General features: G+C 45.3%; 1 protein-coding gene across 2 annotated transcripts in view; it reads left to right on the top strand.

Moving 5' to 3' along the window:
• The window catches only part of qm (geranylgeranyl pyrophosphate synthase quemao), a 62,587-nt gene that overhangs the window by 8,821 nt on the left and 26,920 nt on the right, over positions 1–26,846 (top strand). The window contains exons 7-11 of one of the 2 annotated variants that reach the window (XM_084587825.1): positions 1,592–1,652; positions 5,543–5,621; positions 19,113–19,329; positions 20,005–20,097; positions 23,176–23,290. In XM_084587825.1, the coding sequence (XP_084443951.1) occupies positions 1,592–1,652; positions 5,543–5,621; positions 19,113–19,329; positions 20,005–20,097; positions 23,176–23,290 (565 nt within the window). The remainder of the gene's footprint in view (positions 1–1,591; positions 1,653–5,542; positions 5,622–19,112; positions 19,330–20,004; positions 20,098–23,175; positions 23,291–26,846) is intronic. The other variant, XM_084587826.1, reaches the window with a different exon arrangement.

Genomic DNA, 26,846 nt, shown 5'->3' with positions numbered 1-26,846 from the left:
CATAATTTGAGTTATGATTTTTAAACAGACTGCAGATTATATATGCCACACTAGTGCAGTGTTTGCACTGCACCATGGTTCTGTTTTAGTTAGTTTTAAATGCTGAACTGCACAGGTGTTTTTTTTTGTTTTTTTCATCAGTGCTAACTATTTAATATGAGTCAACAGTTTGACTTGTAAAGGTGCAAGACAAGTTTCAGTCAAAAATTTGATAAGTTCCTCAAGAACCTTCCCAACCCACTCCTCCAATGTTATATTTTTGTCATAGTAGGTTTCCTGCTAAGGCTCTTTAATGGGCAGATCAAAGCACGAGACATGAAGAGTGAAACAGCGTGAGCACCTGCTTCAAACGCTACTACGCGTGGCCGTACTCGCTTAATTAATAGCCATTGCTGTGCCCACCTAAGCACAGCAACTGCTGTCTGTCACTGTCTACTTCACCCCGGAGTTTTGCCATGCTTCAGAGCATGGGAAAATAATAATCCTTCAAAACAATGCTACATTCTTGAAAACCACATCCATTAGTGTTTCCAGTGACATTCCTTAAATTCCTTGCTCATGTTTTTCATGTACCCCCAGCACTTCATATGGTAATTGATGCAATTAATTACTTACTTCATAGAAAGATTAACAGTACTTTGTACATCAGGCAAATGCCAGATGCCAGCCGTCTGCACAGGTCGTGTGGGGCACCCTGTGTAAATTACTGTACTGAGCTGAACTTTCTATTGAATGAACAAACTGGTACTGGAAAATAAAATCGCAGCCATTAGCAACTGTATTTTCTCAACGTGCTTGAGCTTTCTGTGGGTTATTCGAAAGTGAAAGGCTTAATTGATCTAATCAGATCCTCAGTTGGCTGTATTGCCAGTATAGCTCAATGCACGCTTGGACACTGGGCTCTTTGAGGTAGTTGCGAGCACCAGCTTATATAACAGCACCATGCGCTCCCCATAACGTAACCAGCTTCTTTAAGCATTGTGAAAAGGTCTATAAGGACAGAGTGGCAGCCAATAACTGTTCCTCTGTGCCATGCAGCTATGCCTAGGTGTCCCTTTACTTAGGGGGTTACAAGGATGGGATTCATCTTGGGCATGGCACTATAGAAAAAGGTTGAAAGGTTGTCATCACATCCAGCAGCCTTTAATGGCTCAATGAATGGTTGAAGCATGTGGAACATATGCCTGGAAGCGTATATTGAGGCCCATGATGTCACCTACCCGGAAAGCACTGTGCATAGTTGGTGTCGTTTCTTGGCAGCTGTGTCATCATTTGTGTCCTACAAGGCATTTGACTCACTGCAACCACTAGCTAGTTTAATGTATGATGCCATCATTGGTTAACTTAACGAGCAGCTCAGTCTGCAAATGAAGAAGGTTGCAATGTGTTGCACTTTTTTTAATCGTAGCAAGGAGGTGGTAAGAGTGCTTGTGACATAGGCATTTCTGCCTTAGTGAGTACAATGAGAGAAATTACATTTGTTTACTTTGGGTAGCAATGAAATGTATTGCTTTTCTCCTTTGCAATGTGCCTCAGTCCTTTACATTCAGAGATGGCTTTGTGACTTATTTCTGCTTGTTATTTTGTTCAGAAACTGGAGGCCTCTTTGGACTTGCTGTGCGTTTAATGCAGCTCTTCAGTGACAACAAGAGGTAATATAAATGTCATTAGAGTGCTCTTCCCTATGCTTTTACAATTGCTAATTTCTTTAGTTGTCAAATATATTATTTGCTGTTTTTGTGTACAATTCGAAAGGCCATGGCAATTGTGTGTAGTCTGTCTGAAACTTGAATCTGTTAGAGTCAGCGTTACTAGAACCAGCTCCAGTTTAAAAACCCTCCGCCTCCACTGTACATCACTGGGCACCTGGCCACTTTCCGGATTAGGCGGTGCGGCAGTCGAAACCAGCTCTTGATTGACACCGTGGAGCGGCAGTGAAAGCTGGCACGCGATGGGCTAAGGGTAGCATTTCCAAAATATTAATTTGTCTGAAGCAGTAATGCGAGCATTGATTTTTATTTTTCAGTAGCTGCAACTTTGGTAGTCACAAAACGGTTAGGAACTAATGTAAAACCTTGACAAGCAACCATTCTTAAGGTGTAGCAACAGCGTGCGTGTGGGAAACGATACTTTTTTGGTATATTTTGCATGACTTGTGTTAACCTAACAATCATACGCCGGACGAATGTTTTTGAGAAACTGGCTGTGTGCTATATGCTCAGAAGCTTCGAGAGCAGGCTTTGCAGTCAACTGAGTTTTCCTCGCCACACTTGGCAATTGGAATAGTGAAGTATCAAAATAGCAGCATGATGAACTGCCTGTTGTGCAATTTGGCAGAATCTATAGGGACTATTTCCAGTTATTGGTTATTATTCGTTAAATAATCTGAAATGAAATGAGCGTGCATGCACATTGGTCAATGGGTAATTTTAATGCGTAGCATTACTTGTTTCTTACCCGCCGTGTACGAAATGTGTGTACAGAATGTGTCCGCAGTGACTATGTAGGTTATGTCTGGACTAATTGTAGTTCTCTGTTGTTGCCCATTAATTAGCTAATTGTGAGTATATTGAATTAGTTATCCACGATTAAAAATTGAACTTTATGCTACAGCGTCAAATCATGTGTCGGATAGCTAATGACGAATATACTTGCACCTCCTGTTGGTTATCATAATTAGTTATTTGTGATTAAACGTGACTGTTATGCTGCAGCATCAAATCATACCTTTGGACAGCTTGTATTGAGTATGATTGCACTACACTAATTTGCACTACAATAATTGCACTACACATGCTGCCAGGCAAGTTGCTGTTGCATTTTGCTGTGAACAGAAACCGCGGCAACTTGGGAGAGAGACTGTAGCGGGGTCAAATGTAGACGAGTGCTTTGTATACGTTTTCTTTTTTCTCTTCAAGTTGTGCTAAGTTCTTATCCTGCGCACTGCCTTTTTTGAGAAGTTCCGGAAAGGAACGGGTCCGGTTCGCGTGGACTGGACCCTCTCCAGGTCTCTAAACAGGTGCTTTAGTTGTCCATTGGCTGACCGTGTATAGAATCACTGAGAGGGACCTTCAAGCATGAAAAGGACTCCTCTTACACGTGGACATACGCACGCTTTTAAAGTGAACTCGTAGGCAGGGATAATAAAATTTGTTTCCTATCCGTCTTGCTACCGTTATTAGGTGCAGTGCCAACTTGCACACCAGGCCACCCACATGAATGGAATCTGTTGCTCAATTCAGCGAACTGTGAAAAAAAATTAAAAAATAAAGAAAAACATCAAGGAAATAAGAATACTAAAGTCATAATTTTTCCGGAGCCACTATAGGTTCCACGGCGTCAAGTCAGCGCTTTGAGCTCGCACGCGTGCCGCTTAAAACGCCACCACACCTGTCACCTATTAGGTATTGAACATTGAACAGTGGTAATCGACTGTAGCCGAGTGCTCAAGCGCATGCTTCTAGTTCACCATTGTCTCCCATCTTTTGTTTATTCTAAGCTCTGATGTTTATGTTCATTTCTTTCTATCTTTGCACATGACTATTCTAGAATCCACTGCTCTTAAGTTGTTTCATTCGGTGTAGCACATTTTATGGCAGTTTTCTTTTGCAAACAATAGTAAAAAACCTTTTCTTATGTTGTGAATTTTATGGGCATGAGTAATTGTGGTGAACTAGCAGGGCAGAGCAAGATGGATAGTATTCGTACACACAGTGTAGAAGGCTACTTTATATTTTGTTACCTTGATCATATCTGAGATAGCACCTTTTCTTTATGTTGTCTTAGAGCTTCATTTTTTGATTACTTTGTTATGAGTCTCTTCGGCCCTTGTTTGGTATTAGATTTTTAAGAGCACTGCAATGATTTCAAACAAAATTATGAAACCTATATACAGTCGAACCCGGTTATATCGAACCCGGATATATTGAATTTTGATTATATCGAACTCACGGAATATCCCCTTGAAAACCCCATGTAAAAGTATAGGAAAGCCGCGTCATATATCGAACTCAATTTCACCGGTCGTTCGATATATCGAACTCCGCACCACACACTGGAAAGTGTGCCTTCCCCAGAGAAGATCGCATCACCCTTGGCCGTCTGCCGCGTGACGTTTTCAAGCCACGCGCGGAAGGAATGAGAGGGGACAGTTTGGCGACGACTGATCTGGGCAGTGCCGCGCCCATTCCCCAAAGACGCGCACATCTGCAGTTATCGTTTCCAGCGCACCAATACATGACGTTTGCAAGCCATGTGCGTGGGTGTGCCCATTCTTTTGCCGAGCTATCTCTCTCCTTCAGCACGCCCTACCAGTTGCCAAGCCAGTTCACCCCGTTGCAGAACCCTCTGCACATGCGGCTTGCCGTGGCTATGGCGCCTGCGGACGTTAAGAAACGGGAACTCATTTTTTCTTTTTTGCGAGAGTCATCCTTTCTTATCGTTGTGCTGTACGCGCGGCGTAGCGTAAGATATGGCGGCTGCGGACGCTAAGAAGCGGCAGTTTTTTTTTTTGGTGGGAGTCGTTTATCCTTGCATGTATGAATCAACGAAAGCTCGCGGTCAGCTGCTGCGATCATGACGCCCACCCCAAGCGCGGCGTGATAAAACGAACCAGGCTTGCGCAATCAAGCCATCACGGGCACTCTGCCAAGTTCGCTCCCCGCCACCGCAGGAGCTATCAAAAGATAAACGCGCCCTGACGTTATCGCAACGCAGCATCTTGGCACGCTACCAAGAAATGAGCTGTGGATAAGACGACCGAAACGGAGTGACGCGCGTCATCGCCATGCAAGCGAAAACGCTCGCGATTTCTGCCGCGGTGACACAGAAAGCTTGTTTTGAGCTGCGAAAGGGACGCAGTTCCAACAAATTTGAAAATTTTCGCTTTATCGCTGCCGCTCATCGCTGAGATCGCTCAATCGCTTGCATATGTGAGCGAGCTGGCCTTCACGCATTTTTTAAAAAAAATTCTCGGGTGCAAAAGTGGAGGGTGGGTTCATTATGTGAGTGGGTTGATTACGCGACAAATACGATATCGTTTTTTCGCATCGTAAGTGCCGTCACAAGCCGATTTTTGTATATCGAATTATCGATATATCGAACTATTTCGCGGTCCCCTTCGAGTTCGATATATCCGGGTTCGACTGTATATCTGTTTGCAGTGCATAGCGATGACTTATACAAAATAAGACTCTTGAGTTCATTTTTTATCACTTAGGCACATTTCATTGGCAGTTCAGATGGTTGTTGCTAGTTTTCTTTGTAAAACCTAGTATGCTTTGAATTGTGTGCAGTCTTGCGGTCTCTTTGATGCAGGGATGTATTTACAATGCATTGGAAGCAGTTGTTGAAGTGATAATTCTTATTTGTAATTAAAGCGTTTCATATCTATCATATTCAGAGCAGTGTATCTTTTTTTTTTATATCTTGATTCATAGCCACTCATCTTCAGAAACATAAAGAGTGAAGAGGGGTTAGTTGCAGTATAAATGCAAATAGTGACTGTTTTCTAGTGGTAACATATTTTTAATTCCTGTTGCAGTGACTTCACAGAACTGATTGGAATTCTGGGGTTGTACTTCCAAATAAGGGATGATTATGCAAATCTGGTCCTAAAAGAGGTGAGTTGATTTTTTAGTCTAGCTTGCTTTGACTTCTGTCAGACAATCTCAACAAGAGGTGGAGCAGTTTTGTCTTTAACTTTATGTGAGTAAGTGAACATGTGTGGACAACGTGAAACAACATGCCACATTTTAACGGCTCTTTGGGGCCGAAAATCGGCATAAAAATTGGATTTTCGATTTCTGCATTTTTGCGGTCCTGAGACGTTCCGCAACTGTCTGTAAATTTTGGTTGAAAAATACCGCCTATTTCGCACGTGACAGCGTTACAATGTTGCGAATCTGAACGCTTGGCTTTTTAAACTGAGGTCAAATTGCGCTGAGTTTTGGTCGGCCGCAGATCGAGAAATACGCGCTCCACCGGCACCATTTTTTGTCGTTCGAAAGATCGTGATTAAGGCTATTGATTCCCATGTTCCGATGGGCGTCCGTGAGCGAACACCTGAAGCGGGAAACTAAGGGACGAAATTGCGTGAAACGTACTCTGCTATTGGGCTCCGGAAGCATGTGACCCAACAGACCACTTTTGGTTGGTTGCCGGCGTCGACTGCTTGGGGATTGGCGCCATTTTGAAAAGGTCGTGCAGTTAGGTCTAGCTGGTTTAGCGGCGTTACGTCGTCACGACCACGGCGTAAAACGCGGAAAATTTAGGTTCAAGCTTTATGCTGGTCTAAAAGGCGAAGAAAGGTAAAGATAGGAGGCGCGCTGGTTACGTGACAATACGCCGTCATGTTATCAGCAATCAGTGACGAAGCGCCAACGCTCTGTGTTGGGCCGATAACGGCCCAAGTCGCCAAAATGAGCTTTTTCTTTGGCAAATTTGACGAGCCATAACTTCCTTTCAAATCAGCCTAGAATGCTCATTTATGCTTTATTGCAGTCCTTTGTGATTCTAGATCATAAATTAAAACCATAAAAATAAAAAAAAGTAGTTCTAAAAGGAAGTAATCTTTATTTTCTTATTCTTGACTTGTTGTTCATTTGCGGAAGCGATATCTCTGCCTTTAATGGAGGTAGAACCTTAATTTTTGTTGTGGCATGTAGCTAAAAGTGCAAAGCACACAATGTTAGGAACAGATTTTGCAATTTACATTTTAAAAGTTTTTCAGTTTTGCTCTGGATTAGACAGTAGGGCACCCACATTTGGAACAGTAAACTTTGAACTGCTATAAAGTCGCTAATACAGTCAAACCCGAATATAACGAACTCGGATAGAGCGAATTATGTTTTATATCGAACACTCGAATTTCCGCTAGCATTATGCATATAAAATGTATTTTTTATAACGAACTACACATCGGATATAGCAAACTCAGCGCGCGCGATCGGTCGCCAAACGCCCGCCAACGGGCGGGCCTTTGTGCCGGCTCCGAGTTCTCTCCGGGCAGCCCACGCTGCCGGGCCGCAATACTTCTAGCGCATGCCGTTGTCAGATGGGAGGGGGATTGGCGACGGCTCCGTTCCCCAAGGTCTCACACAGCGCATACGTCATCACGCGCCCGCTAGGGTGCTTCTGCTGCTTCTGCGCCGATGCCACGCTTCCGTAAAACGCAGGAGGGGCTCTCTACAGCAGCTTCCACGAGGGACCCTCCTGTACGCATGCGCGGCTGTCGCCCGGAGTAGCGTGAGTAGCCTTTAAAATCCGCACCATCGGCCAGCCTCTTTTTGCAGCGCTCCTATTCGGCAGCTGCCTACCATGTGATCAAAGACGTTCGAGCAGCTCCGGACCTATTGCGCTTCGAGAAAGAAGCAACACCGGCCAGAACTGGTTTCAAGTTTGGGCGAAGGGAAGGCAGCCTCCGAACAACGAACGCGTCAGTGGCGAACTTTCCCGCATCCTCGGAGCTTTCTTTGTTCGCGTTTGCAAGTCGTGCTGCTGCTATCCTCACGATTCCGGACGTGCCTACGTTGCTGCTGGCTTGCATTCCGGCGCTACATCCTGCAAGATGACGACGAAGCAGCGCGTGCCCTACCGCTTTCCGACAAGCTGGAGATAATTCGCCGCGTTGGCCGCGGCGAAAAAAAGTCTGACGTTGCCACGCATTTCAAGATTCCGCGGAGCACGTTAAGCACCATTTTGAAAAACCAGTCGGCCATCAGAGGCAATGCACAGGAACGACCAAATGGTGACGGCTTTCGCCACCGCAAGCCGGCTTACAACCAAGTAGAGAAAGCGCTGTACCAATGGTTCTTGGACGTTCGCGCGCGAAATCTGCCGGTCTCTGGCCCCATGCTACAACAGAAGGCAAAAGATTTTGCCTTCGTCCTGGACGTCGAGGGGTTTACAGCGGGCAGTGGTTGGCTCCAACGATTTAAAGACCGCTACTCCATCACCGGGAAGGTGGTTGCAGGTGAAAGCCAAGCAGTGGATGCTGAGAGTGCTGAAAAGTGGGTGCAAGACGTGTGGCGTGCTGTCACGGAGAGATACGAACCGTGCAATATTTTTAACACCGACGAGACTGCCTTGTTTTGGCAACTGCTGCCGAGCAGAACCTTGGCGCTAAAGAATGAGAAGTGCCATGGCGGCAAATTGAATAAGGCCCGAGTCACCGTTCTTCTCACGACAAACATGGACGGTTCATCAAAGCTGCGGCCGCTTGTCATAGGCAAGTTCAAGTCTCCTATGTGCCTGCGAGGATGCACTTCACTCCCAGTCACATACAATTCAAATTCTAAGGCCTGGATGACCAGAACGTTGTTCAAAGCGTGGCTGCGTGGCTGGGACGAGGAACTTGCAACGAGCGGGCGAAAGATTTGCCTCCTCCTCGATAACTGTTCTGCGCACCACTGCGGCGTCATGCTCAAGAACATCGAGCTTTGTTTCCTACCACCGAATGCAACAGCGGTTTTGCAGCCCCTCGATCAGGGGATCATCCGTGCTTTCAAGCTGGGCTACAGGAAACGCGTCGTTGAGCGGCTGTTGGTGAAATTGCGGGTTAACGACGAGCTCAAGATTAATTTGCTGGCCGCAATAGAAATGATTAACCGTGCCTGGCAAGATGTGACGCAATCCACAATCCGCAACTGCTTCCACCATGCTGGACTATGTCGAGAGGATGCAGAAGCTGCTAGTGAAGCGCGCACTGTGCAAGATGACAGCGATGTTGCCACGCTGTGGGAAGAACTCGCTGATGTTCCGGACGCTGTGCCCGAAGAAGTTGCCCTGGAGGATTTTCTCACTGTTGACGACAACGTAGCCGTGACAGCGAGCCCGTTGGACTCGGAAATTGTTGCCGACATGCTGGCATCTGGTGCGAACGAGGAGACCGAGGAGCCGCCGCCGGAGGACGATCGCCCTCGCCCGACGTTGCACGAAGCCCTCGCTGCTACCGATCTGCTGCGCCGATACTGCTCCGGAATACAGGGAAGCGGACTGGAGTTTGTGGAAATGATGTCACGTGTGGAAAGTGCGATTCTCGCTGATGGAGTTAAATGCTGTGTTCAGGCGAAGATCACTGCCTACTGCAAATAAGTGAGCATTTATCTGCAATAAATTTCTTTTGTAGATTCATGGTGAGTGGCACGGTTTTTCTTTAGTTAGTGCGTTTTCGCTGCGCTGTCTGAACATCGTGTATAACGAATTTGGTACTGAAGTTCGTTATAAACGGGTTTGGTTATAGCGAAATACTTTATATAACGAACAAATTGCGTTGAATTACGCAGTTCGTTATAACCGGGTTTGACTGTATTCGTTCTATCAAAAACGTGCTCCTAACATTGTATTCCTTATGGTTTCTGGTATCCAGAAAAGTGTTCATCTAAAGGTTATTTTTTCATTGTTTTTGGAAATTATATGAACAATTGATTTCATTTCTCTTTGAACTAATTGGCCAATTGGGAAAATGGTTACATATTTGAAATCTGTGCTCGGAACTGAATCAGAATACCAAGTTTCATCAAGTTCGGTCAAAAATAGCTTTAAGAGCCATGTCCCCCCTTAAAGGGACATTAAACTAGACGCTACATGTTAGAGCGATAGGTTAGCATTAGTTATAGAAACTGCTTCATTGGAAACAAAACTTCAGAAATTAACGTAAAAGTGAAGTACACATGGTGCTACCATGGGCAGGTACAATTAACCCATTCCCGTGATGAACCCAGCCCCCGCTTTTGCCACCGAGAATATAAAAAAAAAAAGCGTTACAGTAGCCGACCGATTTTTCGGACTCCAATAATTAGGATTTGCGTTATACCTTGTACTTTATTCAGGAACCGTCACGCAGCCCATAGGAGCGTGCATTTTCACGACCGATATTTCGGACACTATGGTGTCCAAAAGTTCAGTTTTTCGGATGAAGTTTGGTGCGAGCAATACTGTGGAGATCGTTTTTTTTTGCTCAAAGGCTCGTTTTTTTCGGCATCATCTAGACACGAGCGGGCGTCACTTCCACAAACAAGCGGTTTTGCGTGGTCGTTAAAGCTAGGCGAAGCAGTCATTCGGGCAGACTAGCATGGTTCATTGTTCATCGTTGCCATTTGAGACAGTAGCAATAAGCGCATACTCGACCTTCTCATTGCATCAGCCTACAAAGAGCGCACAATCGAATTGAAAATGGAATGTGAGCACTGTCCGCTGTGGCTCGCTCTGACGGTGCCGCCACTGCCACCACCCGTGGGGAAGGGGGGGTCCGGTGGTCCGGTGCATTCATGATTCATAGGGGGGGGGGGGGGCTCGTTCCGCTCGGATTTTTGTTTTCCCTCGAGTTCCATCTCGCGGTTTTAGCTATCGTCGCTAACCATGGAAACTGAATGTTATTGCTTCACTCGGCATGTGCATTCGTTCGCGGCACGATCGACTGCGACGCAGTGCGTTGTGAAGTGGCATGGACATAAGCAGGACTGGCCAAGATATTCTAACTGGAGGGTTATAGTGGTTACAGCTTAAACATGATCCGCTCCTGCGGGGCACCACTGCGCACATGGTGACTGCGTTGAGCGAGTTGCATGCTTCCTGGCGGCGCGCACGTCTGCCGTGTCTGCACCAGCCGGTGCAAGCGCCGCGAGTGCACTGGCGGCCGTGCCCACCGTATCGAATCATGCGAGCCCGGAAGCCAATCACAGTCATAGATCGCACTATGCTATATCCCTGTTATCGTCATATAAATGGAACATGGCGAGCAGCGAAGTTCGTGATTTTTAAAACTTACTTTTTGCAGAAAAAGGATTTTTTTTTCAAGTTCGGGGATTTTTCGGACTGTTCGATTATTCGAATCATTTCCCGGGTACCATCAAGTCCGAAAAAAACGGGTGGTGACTGTAGTTGTTAGCGCGTCCCACCGTTATTGGCAGCTTGCCAAGATGCTGCATAAACATCGTCTATCTTTTGAAATTTGCTCTAGAAATGGGAGGGAGGTGAGGTGGGATGTGGCAGTGTGCCAAGCGACCTTGACAGGAGTGCCCGTGATGGGCCCGTCTGGTTGCGGCATGCTCGGTTTTTAGTACATTTGCTTTATCACGCCGCTATTGGTGTGGGCCCCCTTCAAATTCTGCAAAATGATTGGAATGCTTGATAGCAGTAAACGCCTTTTGAAGTGAACGATGCTGAAAGCCAGTGTCATGATCGCGGCTAACCCCTTACTTTCATTGCTGGATGGATGGAAAAAAGACCCCCCTTGGAAAAAAAAAAAATATATTTCCTGCATAAAGAACTCGCCCCGCAAATCGACGTCAGTTTTTCCTGAAACAAAAAAAGTGGGTTCATTACGCAAGTAAATCTGGTATTTGGTGGAAAATTGGGCAGTGGTCACCTGCTTTCTGGATGAGAACAGTGTGCCGATTACTATTTTTAGCATTGCAGTCAATGTTTTATTGCGTGCATACTGTCTGGAGCGTGAAAGCGGAAGTGCTCCAAAATGGTAAGGGCCTTCCTGGCATCCTTCATGGTACACTGCAGTAGTGGCAGGTCCCCTTCGCAAGCAGTCGGCATCGCTTGTGAGTCTTCACCGTATGACATGCTGAATGGCACTTGATGAGCACATATTTTGGGAGCTGCAAAGAACAACAATGGAAGTGCGTAAAAATCCCACTACCAGCATTTTAAAAACGCTGCGCAACTGCGATCGATTAGCTGGCTGATGCATGGCCAATGACCGTTGTTGCTGCAGACTGGCTCCAGGGCTCATAAAAGCTAAACCGAAACAAAGTAGTCGGCCTGTCATTGGAGGTGAGGTCGTTTTTTGTTTTGTCACATGCACTTGCCGTTGCGTGGAAGTTAGAAGTGCGTGATCAACTACACAACCTAGATTTCAGGTTTAAGAAATGCTATTACAGTAAAAGCTTGTTAATTTGAACTTGACGAGATCTGAAAAAAAGTTCAAATTATCTGACATTTGAATTATTGAAAGGCCTCAAAAACCTGACAAGAGCCATTTGCATTACGGTAAATTTACTGTATTCACTCGTGTAATGAACCCAAACGCATAATACAGTAAAAGCTCGTTAATTCGAACTTCACGGGACCGGGAAAAAAGTTCGAATTATCGAATGGCTTCGAAAAAAACTGACCAAAACCGTTTGTACTACAGTAAATGTACCGTATTTAGTCGCGTAACGAACTCGCTCGCATAATGAACCCACCCAGCCCTGATTTGTGCCTACGAATCTGAAAAAAAAAATAATAAAGGCGTCAGTCGTTAGCGCGTCCCTCCGTTTTGCGCCTTCACGGTCCACAACGCATTTCTTGGAAGTGCGTCAAGATGCTGAACGGCGTGTTTATCTTTTGACTTTAGCTCGGGCAGGGAGGAGGAAAGCGAACTTGGCAAAGTGCCAGCGCTTGTCCGGTTGTGCAAGCCTCCTTTTCAGTATGTTCGCTCTACCATGCTATGAGTGACTTGGGCGGGCGGCGCCGTCTACTGCCACTCCAATCATCGGAACGAACGGTGCTAAAAGCCGGCGTCATGATCGCGGCTGACTCGCGTGCTTCCGTTGATGACTGATGGGTGGAAGGATGGATGGCTATCGAAAAAAAAAAATTAACCCATAGTGTCCGTCCAAAATCATAGCCTTTTATGGGCATTGGCTGGGACCGCGCCGACAGTACTTATCCCTATTTCCAAATTAACAGGGTTGGAATCAACGAGTATTTAGATGCGAGCTACGGAGGTTGCGCAGAAGAGAGAGCAGGCAGCCGCCGCCGCGCGGCCATGCACTGACCTTGCCGCGGCCGCGTCCCCTCCCTTCAATGCCGCTGGTCGCCACGCCGGTCATGGCGCCATTTAAGTTTTACCCACTATTCCATGGTTTTACCTGGTTCCTTATTCTGTCCCCGTTTTGGACGTGCGCAGCCTCTAATTATGCCTACCGATCGCGGAGGTGTTTTTTACTTTTCTTTCCGCGTGATGTGCGCCAAGCCGCCCAGACGCGGCGGCGCGTAGTTCGAATTATCCGTAGCGGAATCGACTCGCGTTCGAATTAACGGGCTTTTTTATACACAGATCTCTATGGAGCTTGGCTGGACCAAGTAGTGTAGTTCGAATTATCCGGAAGTTCGAATTATCGAGGTTCGAATTAACGAACTTTCACTGTAATGAACTCAACCCCCACCTTTGCACATGAGAATTTGAAAAAAAAAGAAAAGAAAAGAAAGCATTAGTCATTATTGCATCCCTCCGTTTTGCACCATCGCAGCCCATAGCTCATTTCTTTGCAGCGTGCCAAGATGCTGCGCAGTGATAACATCACGGTGGGGAGGAAACTTGGCAGAGTGCCAGCGGCCTTGACTAAAGCTTTAGCCTTAACTCCTTGCCAGTATTCATCCTTCACAGTGCAACGCTGTACTGGGAATACCCCTCACAAGCAGCCTGTGTCACATGTGAGGCTTCTCTGCACGAGGCGCTGAATGGCGCTTTAGCAGCAACAGAAGAATTGCGATGGAAGCGCGTAAAAAACCCACTATCTGAAATGCCGTGCAACTGCGATTGGTTAACTGGCTAGTGTGTTGCAATGAGCGCCGCTGGCGCAGATGGCGCGAAGCTCATAAAAGCAAAACTGAAACATAGTCAGCTTATTATGATAGTGCTGGATGAGGCCATTTGTTTCGTTACACTTGCCATTGCACGCACGTCAGAGGTGTGCATTCAACTGCGCAACATGTAGTTCAAGTTTGAAGAGTGGTGTTTTGACGATCGCTTATGGTACCATGCAATTGTAACCGGACACAGCCTAACCGGTGCGAGACCGTCGTGCCCATCCGATGCCATAGTCATCGGCTGGGGCCACGCCGACAGAAATGCTTACTCGTATTTCCAAATTAATGATGGTCGAATTAACGAGCGAGTGCTCCAAGTCTCAGAGGTTGCGCAGAAGAGAGCAATAGCCACGGCCACCAACCCCTACCTTCCATCGCTACCGGCCGCCGCGGGCGCCTGTTAAGCATTACCCACTCTTCTATGGTTTCACCTGGTTTTTTTCTCTGTCCTTGTTTTGGTGTTGCGCAGCCTTGTAACTATACCTCCCTATGCTGCTGTGTTTCTTTGGCCATGTGCTAGGTGTCAGCAGTGGTGTGGCATTCCCGTAGAAGCAGTGAGGTGGAAAAATCGCTGGGTGACACAACCTCGCAAGTTTCAGTATTATAAAACACGAACTTACGTGAGAGGTATGTCTATGATAGCAACGAGTGGCCACAGTTGACACAACGCGCCATGTGGGAAATGCAGCAGTCTCTGCTGCTTTCACTTTTGGAACGTGGCACTAGAATAGTTCATGCTTAAAAGCACCGAAAAATAAGACAACAAAGAAAAAGACACGAGGTGAGCAGTGTGTGTCCACCACTGCCACGCAGTTGCTCACGGGCTCCCATGCGTCAGAAATGGGGACAGCAGAGCGTGTCGGCGATGCGAGGCAGAAACGGCTTCCTGGAGCAGCGGTGGTGGGCAAACGGGAACATGTGTGAAGACGCAGGTGCCTTCTATAATCTTGAATAATTCTGATTTATTGTAGCGCGAGCTACATTGGCCACAGTCTCGCCATTTCGCCGTGCCTATCCGTGTCTGTCCAAAGAGCGAAGAAAGAAGTCGTGGGAGGCGGTAGCTGGCAGCTGACATGGCCGAGCACTAACTGTACGTAGGGCTTCTTGACATTCCGTTTGGCAGGACCTGCCAACTCGGGTCTCTCCTTTCATATGGGAGGTTGATATCACAATCAGCCTGCCAAAACCCTTGCATTCACGTTATCCCTAGGCCACGCAGGCACGTTTGTAGAGATCGCCAAGCAGGGGCAACCGCGGCCACATTTATTTGAGGAGAAGCTGAAGAGGTGACGACAGCAGCGTCCGGCCGAGGCGAAGGTCACGAGCGTTCCTAAGCCCTCGTGCCAGCGCTGCTTCCTTCTCTTCGGCACGTGCCAGACCCATGCCACACGAGTCACTACAGGGCTCCTCCCCTAGACGATTGGTCGAAAAAGAAAGAAAAAGGAAAAGAAACTCTCAGTCTAAGCAAAAGGTACTGCTCTAAAAAAAACTATCAAGAAGGCTATACACATAAGTACATGTTGAGTTCGTGTCCAAGTCTAGTCCAAGGGGTAAGCAGGTTTCATCAATGGCTGCTCAGGAGGTCGCGGCTGAGTAAAACGTAGCGGTAGAGGAAGCAGGACTGTTGAGGAGCGTGCGGCAGCACCTTGAATCCTCTGCTTGTTCGCTTGGCATGCGACGACGCTGAAGGCAGGCTTTGTGCTCTCAACGAACTGGCCAAATGGATGCTGCAAAGCACTGCAGCGAGCCAGTTTTGGGGAGGGAACGTGACGAAGAGCTATGTACCGTCCTAAGCTTGCAGCACGAGAGGGCAAAATTAACCGTGATGAAGACAGCGGCTGTGGGCTGCGATGTACATACTCACGGGTCACTTGCAGTAGTCATAAGTTGACATGTTGTTGCTGCCTGATAGGGGCTTGGAAAAACGGGAGGTGCACAACAAATGCAAAATGAGTGGCCATAGTCTCTGTGACACGAACCAGAGATGTTGCGTCGCATAGCACGTGGTGTCCGAGCGAGGTGGCTGCGGAGCCCACTGATGCGCAATCACGATGGAGGGCGATTGCAGACGATCAGCAGGACGCTTGGTGCGAGAAATCGAGGCACGTGCTGAAGTCCGGTGCTGCTGCCTCACACGACTCGCATGCCAGCACTTGAATGACGGTAAAGCTTGCCACTTGTATATTGGGAGAGTAAGTGATGGCACAGGAAGACGGAACAGCTGAGGTTGCGCTTACTGTGTCATAGACGATAGATACGTGTGGAAGAGTAGCCGGGCCGGATGCGCTAAGCAGGAGTGGCAGGGAGCTGGCCGGAGACAGCTGCGGCGTGCTGTGCCCCGAGGATGCAGCCGTAGACGAGAGTGATGCTGGTGAGGTTGCGGATGCTGGCAGCGGCGAAAGTGGGTCAACCGTGTCATAGAGTGGCAGCGGGCAGTAGCTTTCGCTGAAGTACGCCAGGACGGCAGCACGCAGCTCATGGTATGGCCGGCAACTCGCGGCAGGGCAGGCAAGCCGGCAGATGATGTCAGGTGGTAAGATTTCGGAGAGGACTGCTTGCTTGAACTGCTGGATGGTGATGCAGTTCTGGTACATCGCAGCCTCCAGTTGAGCGAACCACCCGCCGATGCCTGCAGGCCGGAACCTCGGAAGTGGCGGGTCGAAAGCCGGGCTTTTTCAGTATGCCATCCTAGGACGCCACCAGGGCAAAGGCACGGTTCTCCGGGTCACCACAAATGTAGAGATCGCCAGGCAGGGGCGACCGCGGCCACATTTATTTGAGGACCAGCTGAAGAGGTGACGACGGCAGCGTCCGGCCGAGGCGAAGGTCGCGAGCGTTCCTAAGCTCTCGTGCCGGCGCTGCTTCCTTCTCTTCGGCACGTGCTGGACGCATGCCACGCAAATTGCTACACGTTCATACGGCTCAGTTAAAGTGGGGCTTTATATGTTGGCTGGTAGCTTACGCTATCACGTCATCGCGGAGGTGGGAGTGAAAATAGAGAAAGAGGTGCCGTAGTGAAGGGCTTCGGACCACCGCGCAATACAGGCTTTCGCCTCATCGCACTTTAGTGGTCAAAAGTGCCCCCTATGGCATAAATAAAGCTCAAACCATGGAGTAAACTACTATGTGCAAAAGCCATGTCTGTACTTTCAAGCCGAACCTAAGCGTAGTCATGCAGATAGCTCTCGCGTAACTCCAGGTTTAAGCACAAGTTAAACCACAGCTAATTTTTGTCCACACTTTCCAGGTGGCTTCCCTTAAAATTAATTCTTAATCTGATTTCGTTCTGGATTGTCCTTTTCAGTCTTAATGTGAAAACGCCATATAACAAAAACCTGGATGTAATGAAAACTTGTGAACATTTTACAATTTTGTTATAACCAGGTTAAACTGTATCCGGTATTGACTGTAAAGTGCTTTCCGGTGTATAACACAATTTTTTTTTTTTTTACAGAAATATTTTTGGTGCATTTGCATCTTATATGCATTTTTCTTCTTGTTTTGTGCTATGTTCCTAGGTGAAATTTATCATGAAACGGTGTCAGTAACGACTTCTGTGATTAAAAAACCTATGGTTGTTTCAGAGGCCTGCAAGTGTTAGTAATATGAAATCCTTGCCCAGCCACACTGCAAAACAAGCCTGGACAAGCCAACTTGCCAGTTGCTTGCCATTTGCAACTTTGCTTGTTGGCTACTGCATGTGTGTTTTTCACTTGCTGCATGTACTGCATCAGAAACCAGGAGTCTGAGCACGACGACAGTCAGAGCAGCGATTCTGTGTGCAAAAAGGGTGTCTCATTAACGCTGCTGCCAGAAATTGTCAAACTTTTTAAAAGTGCATCAGAAGGTAAAGCTTTTAAAGCCTTTTAGTAACCATATGTGTTGCTGCATTTTTTTGGGCTTGAGTGTTGCCTCTTTTTTTTTTTTTATCATTTTGTGCCACGTAAGGAGTGTTGTCACAAGGCCGGAGCATTTCGTGATGGTTGTTTCAGCGTGTAGAGTGTAATCCCCCTTGCCTTAAGTGATTAAATTGAGGTGCGTATTATACAAGGATATGCCATATATACCAACTTTTTTGTTGAAAGCATGTAAATAAGAGTTGTGCATCTGATACAAAGGTGCATCTTACACACCGGAAAATGTGGTATGTGAAACAAAGATACAAATTCGGACATAAAACAGATACTATGTCAACTACCCAGCGCCAAATCATGCACAGTCCATTGGCAAGCGGCATGCTTCATAGCACTACGAGAGTAGGTGATGGCGACGTGGTGAGCATTTTTGCATTTATCTCAAATTTGCCAATAGCACTACAGAAGGTGCAGGTGCGTGAACAGTTGTTGCCTTGCACTCAAGAAGATTATACCAATTATCCTTCACGTGCAGTATTTTGCGGTGTGGTGGCTTGGAGGAGGTAAAAACGTAGGTGCTACTTCATGCGATAGCGTATGTATACCAACATGCCCATTTTTAACGCGATAACGCTGTCATGGGACAAAGCCACCTTAGCTGAAGCTTGGTCTGTCGTGTGCTGAAATTGCTGTGTGAGGAAGTCAATATAACTGGCATTTGGCATTTGACTTTGTACTAGGGGTGTGCGAATATTGAAATTTTCGAATACGAATCGAATACAAATAAACAATGTCTTCGAATATTGAATATGTGATCAGTGAAAAAAAAAAAGCAAGCATTCTTTGTGTTATTTATTTCAGAATTCAAATGGTATTTGCAAATAAAATTAAACTAGATTTGCACAAAAGGGCATACCCTACTGAGAAATTCAGAATAAATTTTATACATGATTTTGTATGTCGGTGTTTTATGTAGGAAGGGCCTGCATGAAACCAGGTAGAGCTATTATATTGCTGCTGAATACAGTGAACTCTCGTCAATTTGGCCTTCAAGTACCAGAAAAGAAGTCAGACTGAACTGAAATTTCGAGTTATCTACTGAACCTGAAGAAACTCTAAAATCATTTCATCACAGTATTATTGAAAAAAAAACAACTGAAAAACAACTAACAAACATATTCGATTCCTATTCAAAATTTCGGATATTTTCACACCCCTGCCTTATGCCTTTTGTGGCCTCTGCAATCACCACGAAAGGCATCCAGCGGTAAGAATTCGCAAATGATGCATAAAATTTGCAGTGTTTGTTTTGTAGGTTTCCAGCAAGTTTCCCCCGAGTTGCTATCACTTTGATGCCTTAATTAGACTGCTCTTGCAGGCTTTTTGACGAAATTTATTTTACTTTTGTTTTGTTGAACTGGCTTACTATTTTTGATCAGTTCACTTTTATAAGATTAGACTTGAATACTTGCCCTGTGGGGAATACCCACATGAGTGACATACAAGTTGCCAGCAAGGCGGGCAGCATGTTTTGTTTACGTGGTTGGCGCTAGATCAGAGCAGCAACCACTACTGGTGCAGGTGAAAAGTGGTGAAAGTTGGTGTGGTTTGTCCTGAGTTGCACTCCAGGGCAGCAGTTGGAAACACACAGCAATGCTTTTTCTGTTGCAGTACACTGACAACAAGAGCTTCGCAGAGGACCTCACGGAAGGAAAGTTCTCATTCCCCATTATTCATGCAATACAGAAGCACCCAGAAGACCCTCGGATCATGAGTATCCTTGTTTGGGCAAAGCAAAGACTTGGTCTTCAATCTTGGGCTAGTTGGCCCATAGCTATGGAAGTACAAACACCACAAGAAAACGTTCCAGTGCAAGTTGGTCAAGATGGTAGTAACCCTGTTAAAATATTCCTGCGCATTTTTTTTTAGGACTCTTGACTTTCTCTAAGATAGCATAAGATCTTTCTGCTAGGAGAAAACAATATCGGTTATGGGTGCAGCATTTTCAGTGCATAGTGTTTAAGACAGTTTCGTGTGGGATTGCTGCATCGCTTGTTCATCTATATATTAAGCAATACAAAGTGGCTCTCTTATCCTTATTCTCAGTATAGTTGCAAACAGGCAGTTTATTTGTCAGATTTGTACAAAAGATGAATTTCACAGCCAGTGCTCAAGACATGCAAACAAGAGTATCTGTTGCCTTTGCTTTTTTTTCCGCATTAGTTGGTCTTTTTTTTTATTTTATTTATGTTAGTTGGTCTCCTGTATTGCACTCTGGCTCTTTCAAAGTGTGATGGTTGCTACTAGGCATTGGACTTAAACAGCACTGGGGGAAAGAATAGAACTGCTGTGTTGGCTTCATGTCATAAACTTTTTATGCTGCCATTGCCTTACTGTGATATCCATTCGGTTTTGTTTTCTGTGCCATGTTCCTGATTCCTGCACCCAACACTTTATTTGCAAAAAAGGTTTTTGTCCTAAAACTATTTGCGAGAAAGGTTTTTGTCTTAAAACTGTTTTCTTTTTTTTTTTTACGCCTGTGGCCCACTTCTTCTGGAATAAGCATGGTCCCCACGGACACTCCTACATAATGGGCTACCTACTTGCTGCTTGGCATTCCTGAGCATAAATGAAAAACACGAAGGAAATACAGCAGGTAACTTCTAGCTGCATAATTTGATTTCTTAAGGGCAGTGTTTCAGTGAACACTCAAATAATCTTGTTTATTTAAGTTTGGTAAATTTTGTTATAAACTTGCACAAATTGCATTTGCCAAGCTTATTTGCAAAAATTTATTTCTTATTTATAGTCATGTTGAACCACATGGCAATTAAGAGCATATGGTACTTAGCATACGCAAAAATTGTATTTTTTGTGTATGTATAACTAGTTCTGAATACTAATGCTATAAGGGTTTATGTACAAGTATTCTTTGGGCCAGGAGTGCGCGAGAACTGAAATTTTTTAATACGAATCAAATACGAATATGGGAAAAAAATGCCTTAAAATATCGAATATCTGATCAGTGATGAAATAGAAAATTAAGAAATAGCAAACACTGTTCATCTTGTTTATCTCAGCATTCACATTGCATATTTGAAAATTAAGTTTAACTACAACTGCACAGAAGTGCATACCCTACTGAAGGATCCAGCATGAATTTTATGCTGGATTCCTTACACCAGTTTTTGTACGGGAAGGACCTGCATGAAACCATGTGAAACTGTCATATCACTGCTGATTGCAGTAAGCTCTAACTAAATCAGCCATCAGAGGACTAGAAAAGATCTTTAATTAATCGAAAGCTCGAATTATCAAATGGACTTGAAAAAAAGACTGTTGAAAACGATTTGCATCACGGCAATATGATATGATAAACACCTGTACAATGGATGTCTGCATTTTAGATGAAACCGAAGTAAGAATGAAGTTTTTTTCTGGTCAAGTGCTTGGCTTTGCGCATACTGTCAGGAAGGCCCTCTTCACAAAAGGGAAGGTTCCTCTTCACAGTGTGATAAAACAGCGCATCACGATGAGTTACCAACAAGTCCATTCATCCGTCTTAGCCTCTTCACAAAACGTTGCCTTTTGAGCTACGGGGTCAAGCATTGCATTGAAGTGTGTTGTGCAGAGAAACTGCAGTGATTTTTCAAAGTATTTGGTAATTTTTAATATTTGGAAATATCGAATATAAGTTTTTCAAATCTGAGTGTTCGCACACCCCTACTTTGAGTTTAATAATGCCAAGACTACACAAGCTAATCTTCATTGCTCATTGTGAGAAACAGTGCTGCCTTCAACATTTGTGTCTGGACAGAAATGGGGGTGAATTAGCTAGTAAATGATTGCCTGGAAGGGCAACCAGAGCTCTTCATATTTAGGTCCAGCATGCAGTCGGCTGTGCCTGTAGTGTATTAACATTTACACTATAAGCTGCTGCTCAGCTCCTGGCATAGCTTTGATGTACATTTGTTCAGTTCAGCCTCTTATTTACCGGCCCAAAGTTGCGCACTCAGTTGTAAGAGCAATGTGGAAATTTGGGTGGTCTTTTTCTAAGTGAAATTCCTTTAATATCAGTTGTCCAAGAGACCTTATCCAGGGAACAGTATTAATCTCTGGTGATTGAAAGACCACATTATTCCCCAGTTGACCAGGTGCATGGAGTTCCATTTTGGCACTTGTGAAGACAGTTTATTTATTTCAGTACCGTCAGGGACCGGGGGCATTACAGAGGGGAGTGGTGTACAATAAAAGCAAAAAAAAAAGAAAGAAAGGAAGGAAGGAAGAGCAGCAGTCAGTATTAATACAAATGTAAACAGTAGTATGGCTGGCACAAATAAGCAAGTTACAACAATATAAGAATACAAATTAATAGCTACTGGCACAGACATATGAGCAAAATATATAAGCACTCAAATATACCATGTAAACAAAACATAGAAATACTTTTACAAGCAGGCAGGAAACACAGTTGCTGAAATATACCATTATGCACCTAATTAGCAACACAGTTTAGGAGGGGGGGGGGGGGGGGGGGGAGAGAAAAAAGTTTATTAAAGACAGCAGATGAACTAAAAACAAAAAGCAAATGGCAGTGTGGAAGAATTCAATGTACTATGTTAACATCAGATTAGCTAAAGCAGATTTAAACACAGAATGGTCACTTATTTTGACAGCCGATGGGGGAAGGCAATTCCATCGGGCTGATGTGCTGGGGATGAATGAGTTGTAGAAGTTATTTGTTTGGCATGAAGGAATACCAACTTTATGACGGTGATTGATCCAAGCAGACATGTAGCAAGGTGACGTTATGAATTTTCTCTTAAGGATGGGGTTATCATAGTAGCTCTTATGAAATAGACAAAGACTGAATATATTTCTACATTGAGACAGTAGTGGCAGTGATAAGCTTGATTTCATAGCAGTGACACTAGAATTACGATGATAGTTAGAGAGAATTAAACGGGCCGCACGGTTCTGAATAGATTCAAGTTGATAGATTAGTGTCTCTTGATAGGGGTTCCAGATCGATGAAGCATATTCCAGTTTACTACGAACCAACGATTTGTAAAGGAGCAATTTTGCGGAGCTGGAGGAAAGACTAAAATTACAACGTATGTAGCCCAGCATGCGATTAGCGTTACTGGTTACGGGATCTATATGAGCATTCCAATTAAGATTATGGGAAATAAATTACCTAAATATTTATAAAAAGGCACAGACTCAAGGCTATTATTATTAAAACGGTATGAGGGTAATAAAGTGTTACGATGCGAAACATGCATATAGTACTTGCATTTGTTAATGTTTAGTTCTATGTTCCACCTGTTAGAACACTTGTCGGGGTAGAAGAATGCCACACACTGAAAAGTGTACTGCCTTCAAGCAGCGAATTAGATGGGCTTTAAATCACGATTTTGTCCCTGTAGAAATATGGTGACCCCTGTAAACTGTGAAGGTTATCTAGTTTAGTAGCTGCCTCATGTTTTTAGAAGCAATGTTTCTAGGTTTCTGTTTTTCTCTTCATTACCTTTTTTCTCTTTATACTGCCATATTCTTTCGTACTTTAGCCTGTTGTGCTCACCATAATTTAATTCTGATACTCTACTGGCTGCAAACCAAACCATTATTGAAAAATAAAACAAACGAGCAATGGTTAAGCTGACTATCTCGGTATTGTCTTTCATCTTTGAAGACATGAGTAATTTTTCTTTGACCTGAACCCTTCCAAAAGACATATTAAAGAAGCATACTACTGACTTGGAGATCAAGAAGTATGCCGTGGACGTCCTTGAAAAACTGGGTTCGTTTGCATACACCCGGGAGGTCTTGCAGAAACTGGATGCAGAGTGAGTGGGAAACACCATTTGCTGGTCTCCAAGTGAACAGCAGTAATGTGTTTAAAGTTTTATGTGACTAATTTTTTTTAACTCTTTGATAGAAATGCTAACCAGCACCTGTAAGTTCATAAGTGTTCATTTAAATCTGTGAGTATTTCAGCAAAATTGATTAGGAGTTCTTACTCGAGTACAGTAGAACCCTTATAGTAAAGTCAATGGGACCAGCAAAAATCTTTATTATATCAGGGTCTTTACTATATCAGTTGTTGGTGATGATATTGTCCTGAAGATGCTGTCTGGTAGTTGAATGTGCACTTACTGAACACGTCTTATTGCTTAATGAAAAAAAAAAAAAAAAAAAAATCCTTCTATCTCTCGTCATCTCTTTGTGCAGTTTTTTGTTTGTTTTCAGTTAAAAATTTTTGGCATCTTGTGGAAGTACCTCTTTAGCAGGAGGACACTGTGGCTACGAATAGAACCAAGTTTGATTTCATGTGAAAACCAAAGCCTTGCATGAACGCAGTGTTACTTTCTGCCGTCGTTGCATTTTAAAAGGCAATAAATGATAAATGCGTATGTCAGTCAAGTGCTGCAAGATCACACATGATGCACCTCCACTTCTTGTCTCTGCTGCCTTATGCTTCGTGCTGCACAGTGCTGTGAATGTTCTCCTGTTTCTTCCCCTTTCCTATTTCTTGCTGCACTTTTACCCTCCCTTACTTTCTGAACGGACCGCGCCGCCTCCTTTCCATGTTTGTAGACAGCTTTACTTTTATTTCCCCTACACGCTGCATGCTTTTCCTCGCGGTTCCAAGGCCTTCATAAAGTAGGCTTCTCCTGAATGTTGCGAAGTCTGGTGGTAAAGCCACTTAAAAGGACACTTGATGTTATTTTTCTGTTTTCAAATGCAAAAAAATCTTTTCCTTGGAATTCTAGGTAGTGCGCGGGCGGCGATGTCATATCATGGGAGTCGTCGCCATGGCTAAGCGCGCTTTACTATAACTGATTTTTACCGAAAATGTCTTTAATATAAAGGGGGAAAAATGTACCATCATTTATGGAAGATGAACTGGGATTTCAGCTTTATTTTACTATATCTGAGTTTACTGTAGCGGGGGTTTATTTGGAAATGAATGCTTGAACTTGTTTTAGTACGGTGTATAATAAAAAAAAATTCAGGAATTTCTATTAAAGGGATACTGAAGCAAATTTTTAAAATTCAGAGAAAAGGCAGAAGACAGAAAAGAAATCCTCTGTATGCCAATTATATTGAACAGTAGCGTCATCTCGCATTATTTTCAGTGGGTGGTTTTATTTTATATGCTCAGAGAGCGCTCGCCAAGCCGCCCCCACCGCCCTGAATAATGTGAGGCGAAAAGCATGATATCATAAATCCCTTCTCCAGCCGCTATCCTTTTGCAGTCAATTGAAGCATGATCTCTCACAACTGGTCGTTATGGAGCCTAGTTCTGGTCATGGCTAGAGTCCTTCCACCAGTGACGAATGCACATCTGATGATAATGAAAACTTTAACCCACCAAAAAAAAATCAGTGCATATGGCTATGAGCCATCTGCATCAAGTGACGACGGGCAGTTCGAGGCAGCAGTATAGTAACATTTCTTGTTAAGTCGCGTGTAAAAGGGAAGATCACGTTTCAAAAGCAACAAATAGTGTCTTTAGTGCCATCAGACACTACTTTTTGTACAACTTTTTTGTGTGCAGACTAGAGCACTGCAAGGGGCCGGGATTTTCCTGAAGCTCGGGTCTGGCCCGGCCCTCGGGCCAGACCAGTAGCGGGCAGCATATTGTTACAACGGGGGTAAGACAACAAGACAACGGAGCGCTGAACAACAAGACAATAGGGCAGGGAGCTCAGCTGGTCAACGGCAGCGCGTCTGGCATGAGAGTCTTTTTCCATCTTTTTCCTTCACTTGTGTTGTAAGCTTCGTCTTCTTCTGTACTGTTACATTTTCCCCCTGTGCAGACGAAGTCCCCCGGGTGAGGTAGTTATTCGTTTCCACGAGAGTGACACGGCTTCATCCGGGCGACATGGGCAACTTTGGTTCTGACTGAGCGACGACCACTAGCTGTCATACGTGCTATTTGGTAGTTCACTTACTGGCGCGCTCAAGCACAACGTAAGGGCCAGCGTAATGCGCCAACATTTTCTGCGCTAAACCACGCTTTCGGAGAGGTCGCCAAAGCCACACTAAGTCTCCAGGGGCGTAAGACACATGGTTACGCCGGCTGTCGTACCGAGCTTTTGAACGCTCTTGTGAATCGAGAATTCGCAAACACGCGAGACGGCGAGCTTCTTCAGCTCGACAAAGAGTTTCCACGATGCACGGTTCGTCATGGACGGAGTAAGGAAGAATGGTGTCTAGACAATACCGAGGAGGACGGGCATATAGCAGGAAGAACGGGCTATAGCCAGTCGTCTCATGTGTTGCAGTGTTGAATGCAAACATTATAAACGGCAGTATAGTATCCCAATTCTTGTGGTCAGATGCGATGTACATAGCATGTTTGTGCGCTCCGTCAAGCCGTTGGTTTGAGGGTGATATGGTGTGGAATGCCGAAAATGTGACGCACACAAACGGAGAAGCTCTTCCACAACATCTTCCATAAACTGGCAACCTCGATCACTGATGATCACTCGCGGAGGTCCATGGCGGAGGATCACAGAACGGAGTAAGAACAGGGACACGTGGTGAGCGGTGGCTGAAGGAAGAGCTGCCGTTTTGCAGTAGCGGGTGAGATAGTCGGCACAAACCACGATCCAACAATTTCCATCGGATGACTTCGAGAAGGGACCCATAAGGTCAATTCCGATTTTCTCAAATGCGTCACGTGGTGGAGTCACAGGATGCAGCAGGCCCTGTGGCGTGGACGTCGACGTTTGTGTCGTTGGCACTCAGTGCAGCTCGCCACATATCTCTCAGTCGTCTGGTGCATCTTTGGCCAATAAAACCGGTCGCGGGCACGGTGGAGCGTTCGTGCAACGCCCAGGTGACCGGAAGTGGGGTCATCGTGCATGGCACGCAAGATGCACGAGCGGTACCTCTCGGGAACCACAAGCAGAAAATTCGTGCTGGTGCTTGAGTAAGCCTTTTTGTACAAAAGGATATCACGGAGACAAAATGGGCTGGAAGCAGTGGAATCCCGCGCCTCCGCAAGCAGTGTCTCGAGGCTTATGCTGGTCTCTTGCGCAGTCCGCAGAGCCTAGGCGTCGGGAAACTCGGGCACGACGGAGGCGATGTAATTATCGAAATCAGCAGAGTCACATTCGGTCGTAGGAAGAGGAAGACGTGAAAGACAGTCTGCATCGGCGTGTTTGCGGCCACTCTTGTACGAAACAGTGAAGTCGTACGAAGGGCCCAGCGTGCCAGGCAACCAGATGGATCACGAAGGTTGACGAGCCAACATGGGGCATGATGGTCCGTCACAACCATGAAATGGCGTCCATATAGGTAGCACCGAAACCGCTGAACAGCGAAAACTACAGCGAGACATACTTGCTCCGTAACAGTGTAGTTACGCTCAGGTTTGCTGAGGGAACGGCC

The sequence above is a fragment of the Amblyomma maculatum genome, chromosome 1 (genome assembly GCF_055883805.1).
Source record: "Amblyomma maculatum isolate TAMU_Amacu chromosome 1, ASM5588380v1, whole genome shotgun sequence".
NCBI classification, from domain to species: domain Eukaryota; kingdom Metazoa; phylum Arthropoda; class Arachnida; order Ixodida; family Ixodidae; genus Amblyomma; species Amblyomma maculatum.
This window is presented reverse-complemented; position numbering and strand designations above follow the sequence as displayed.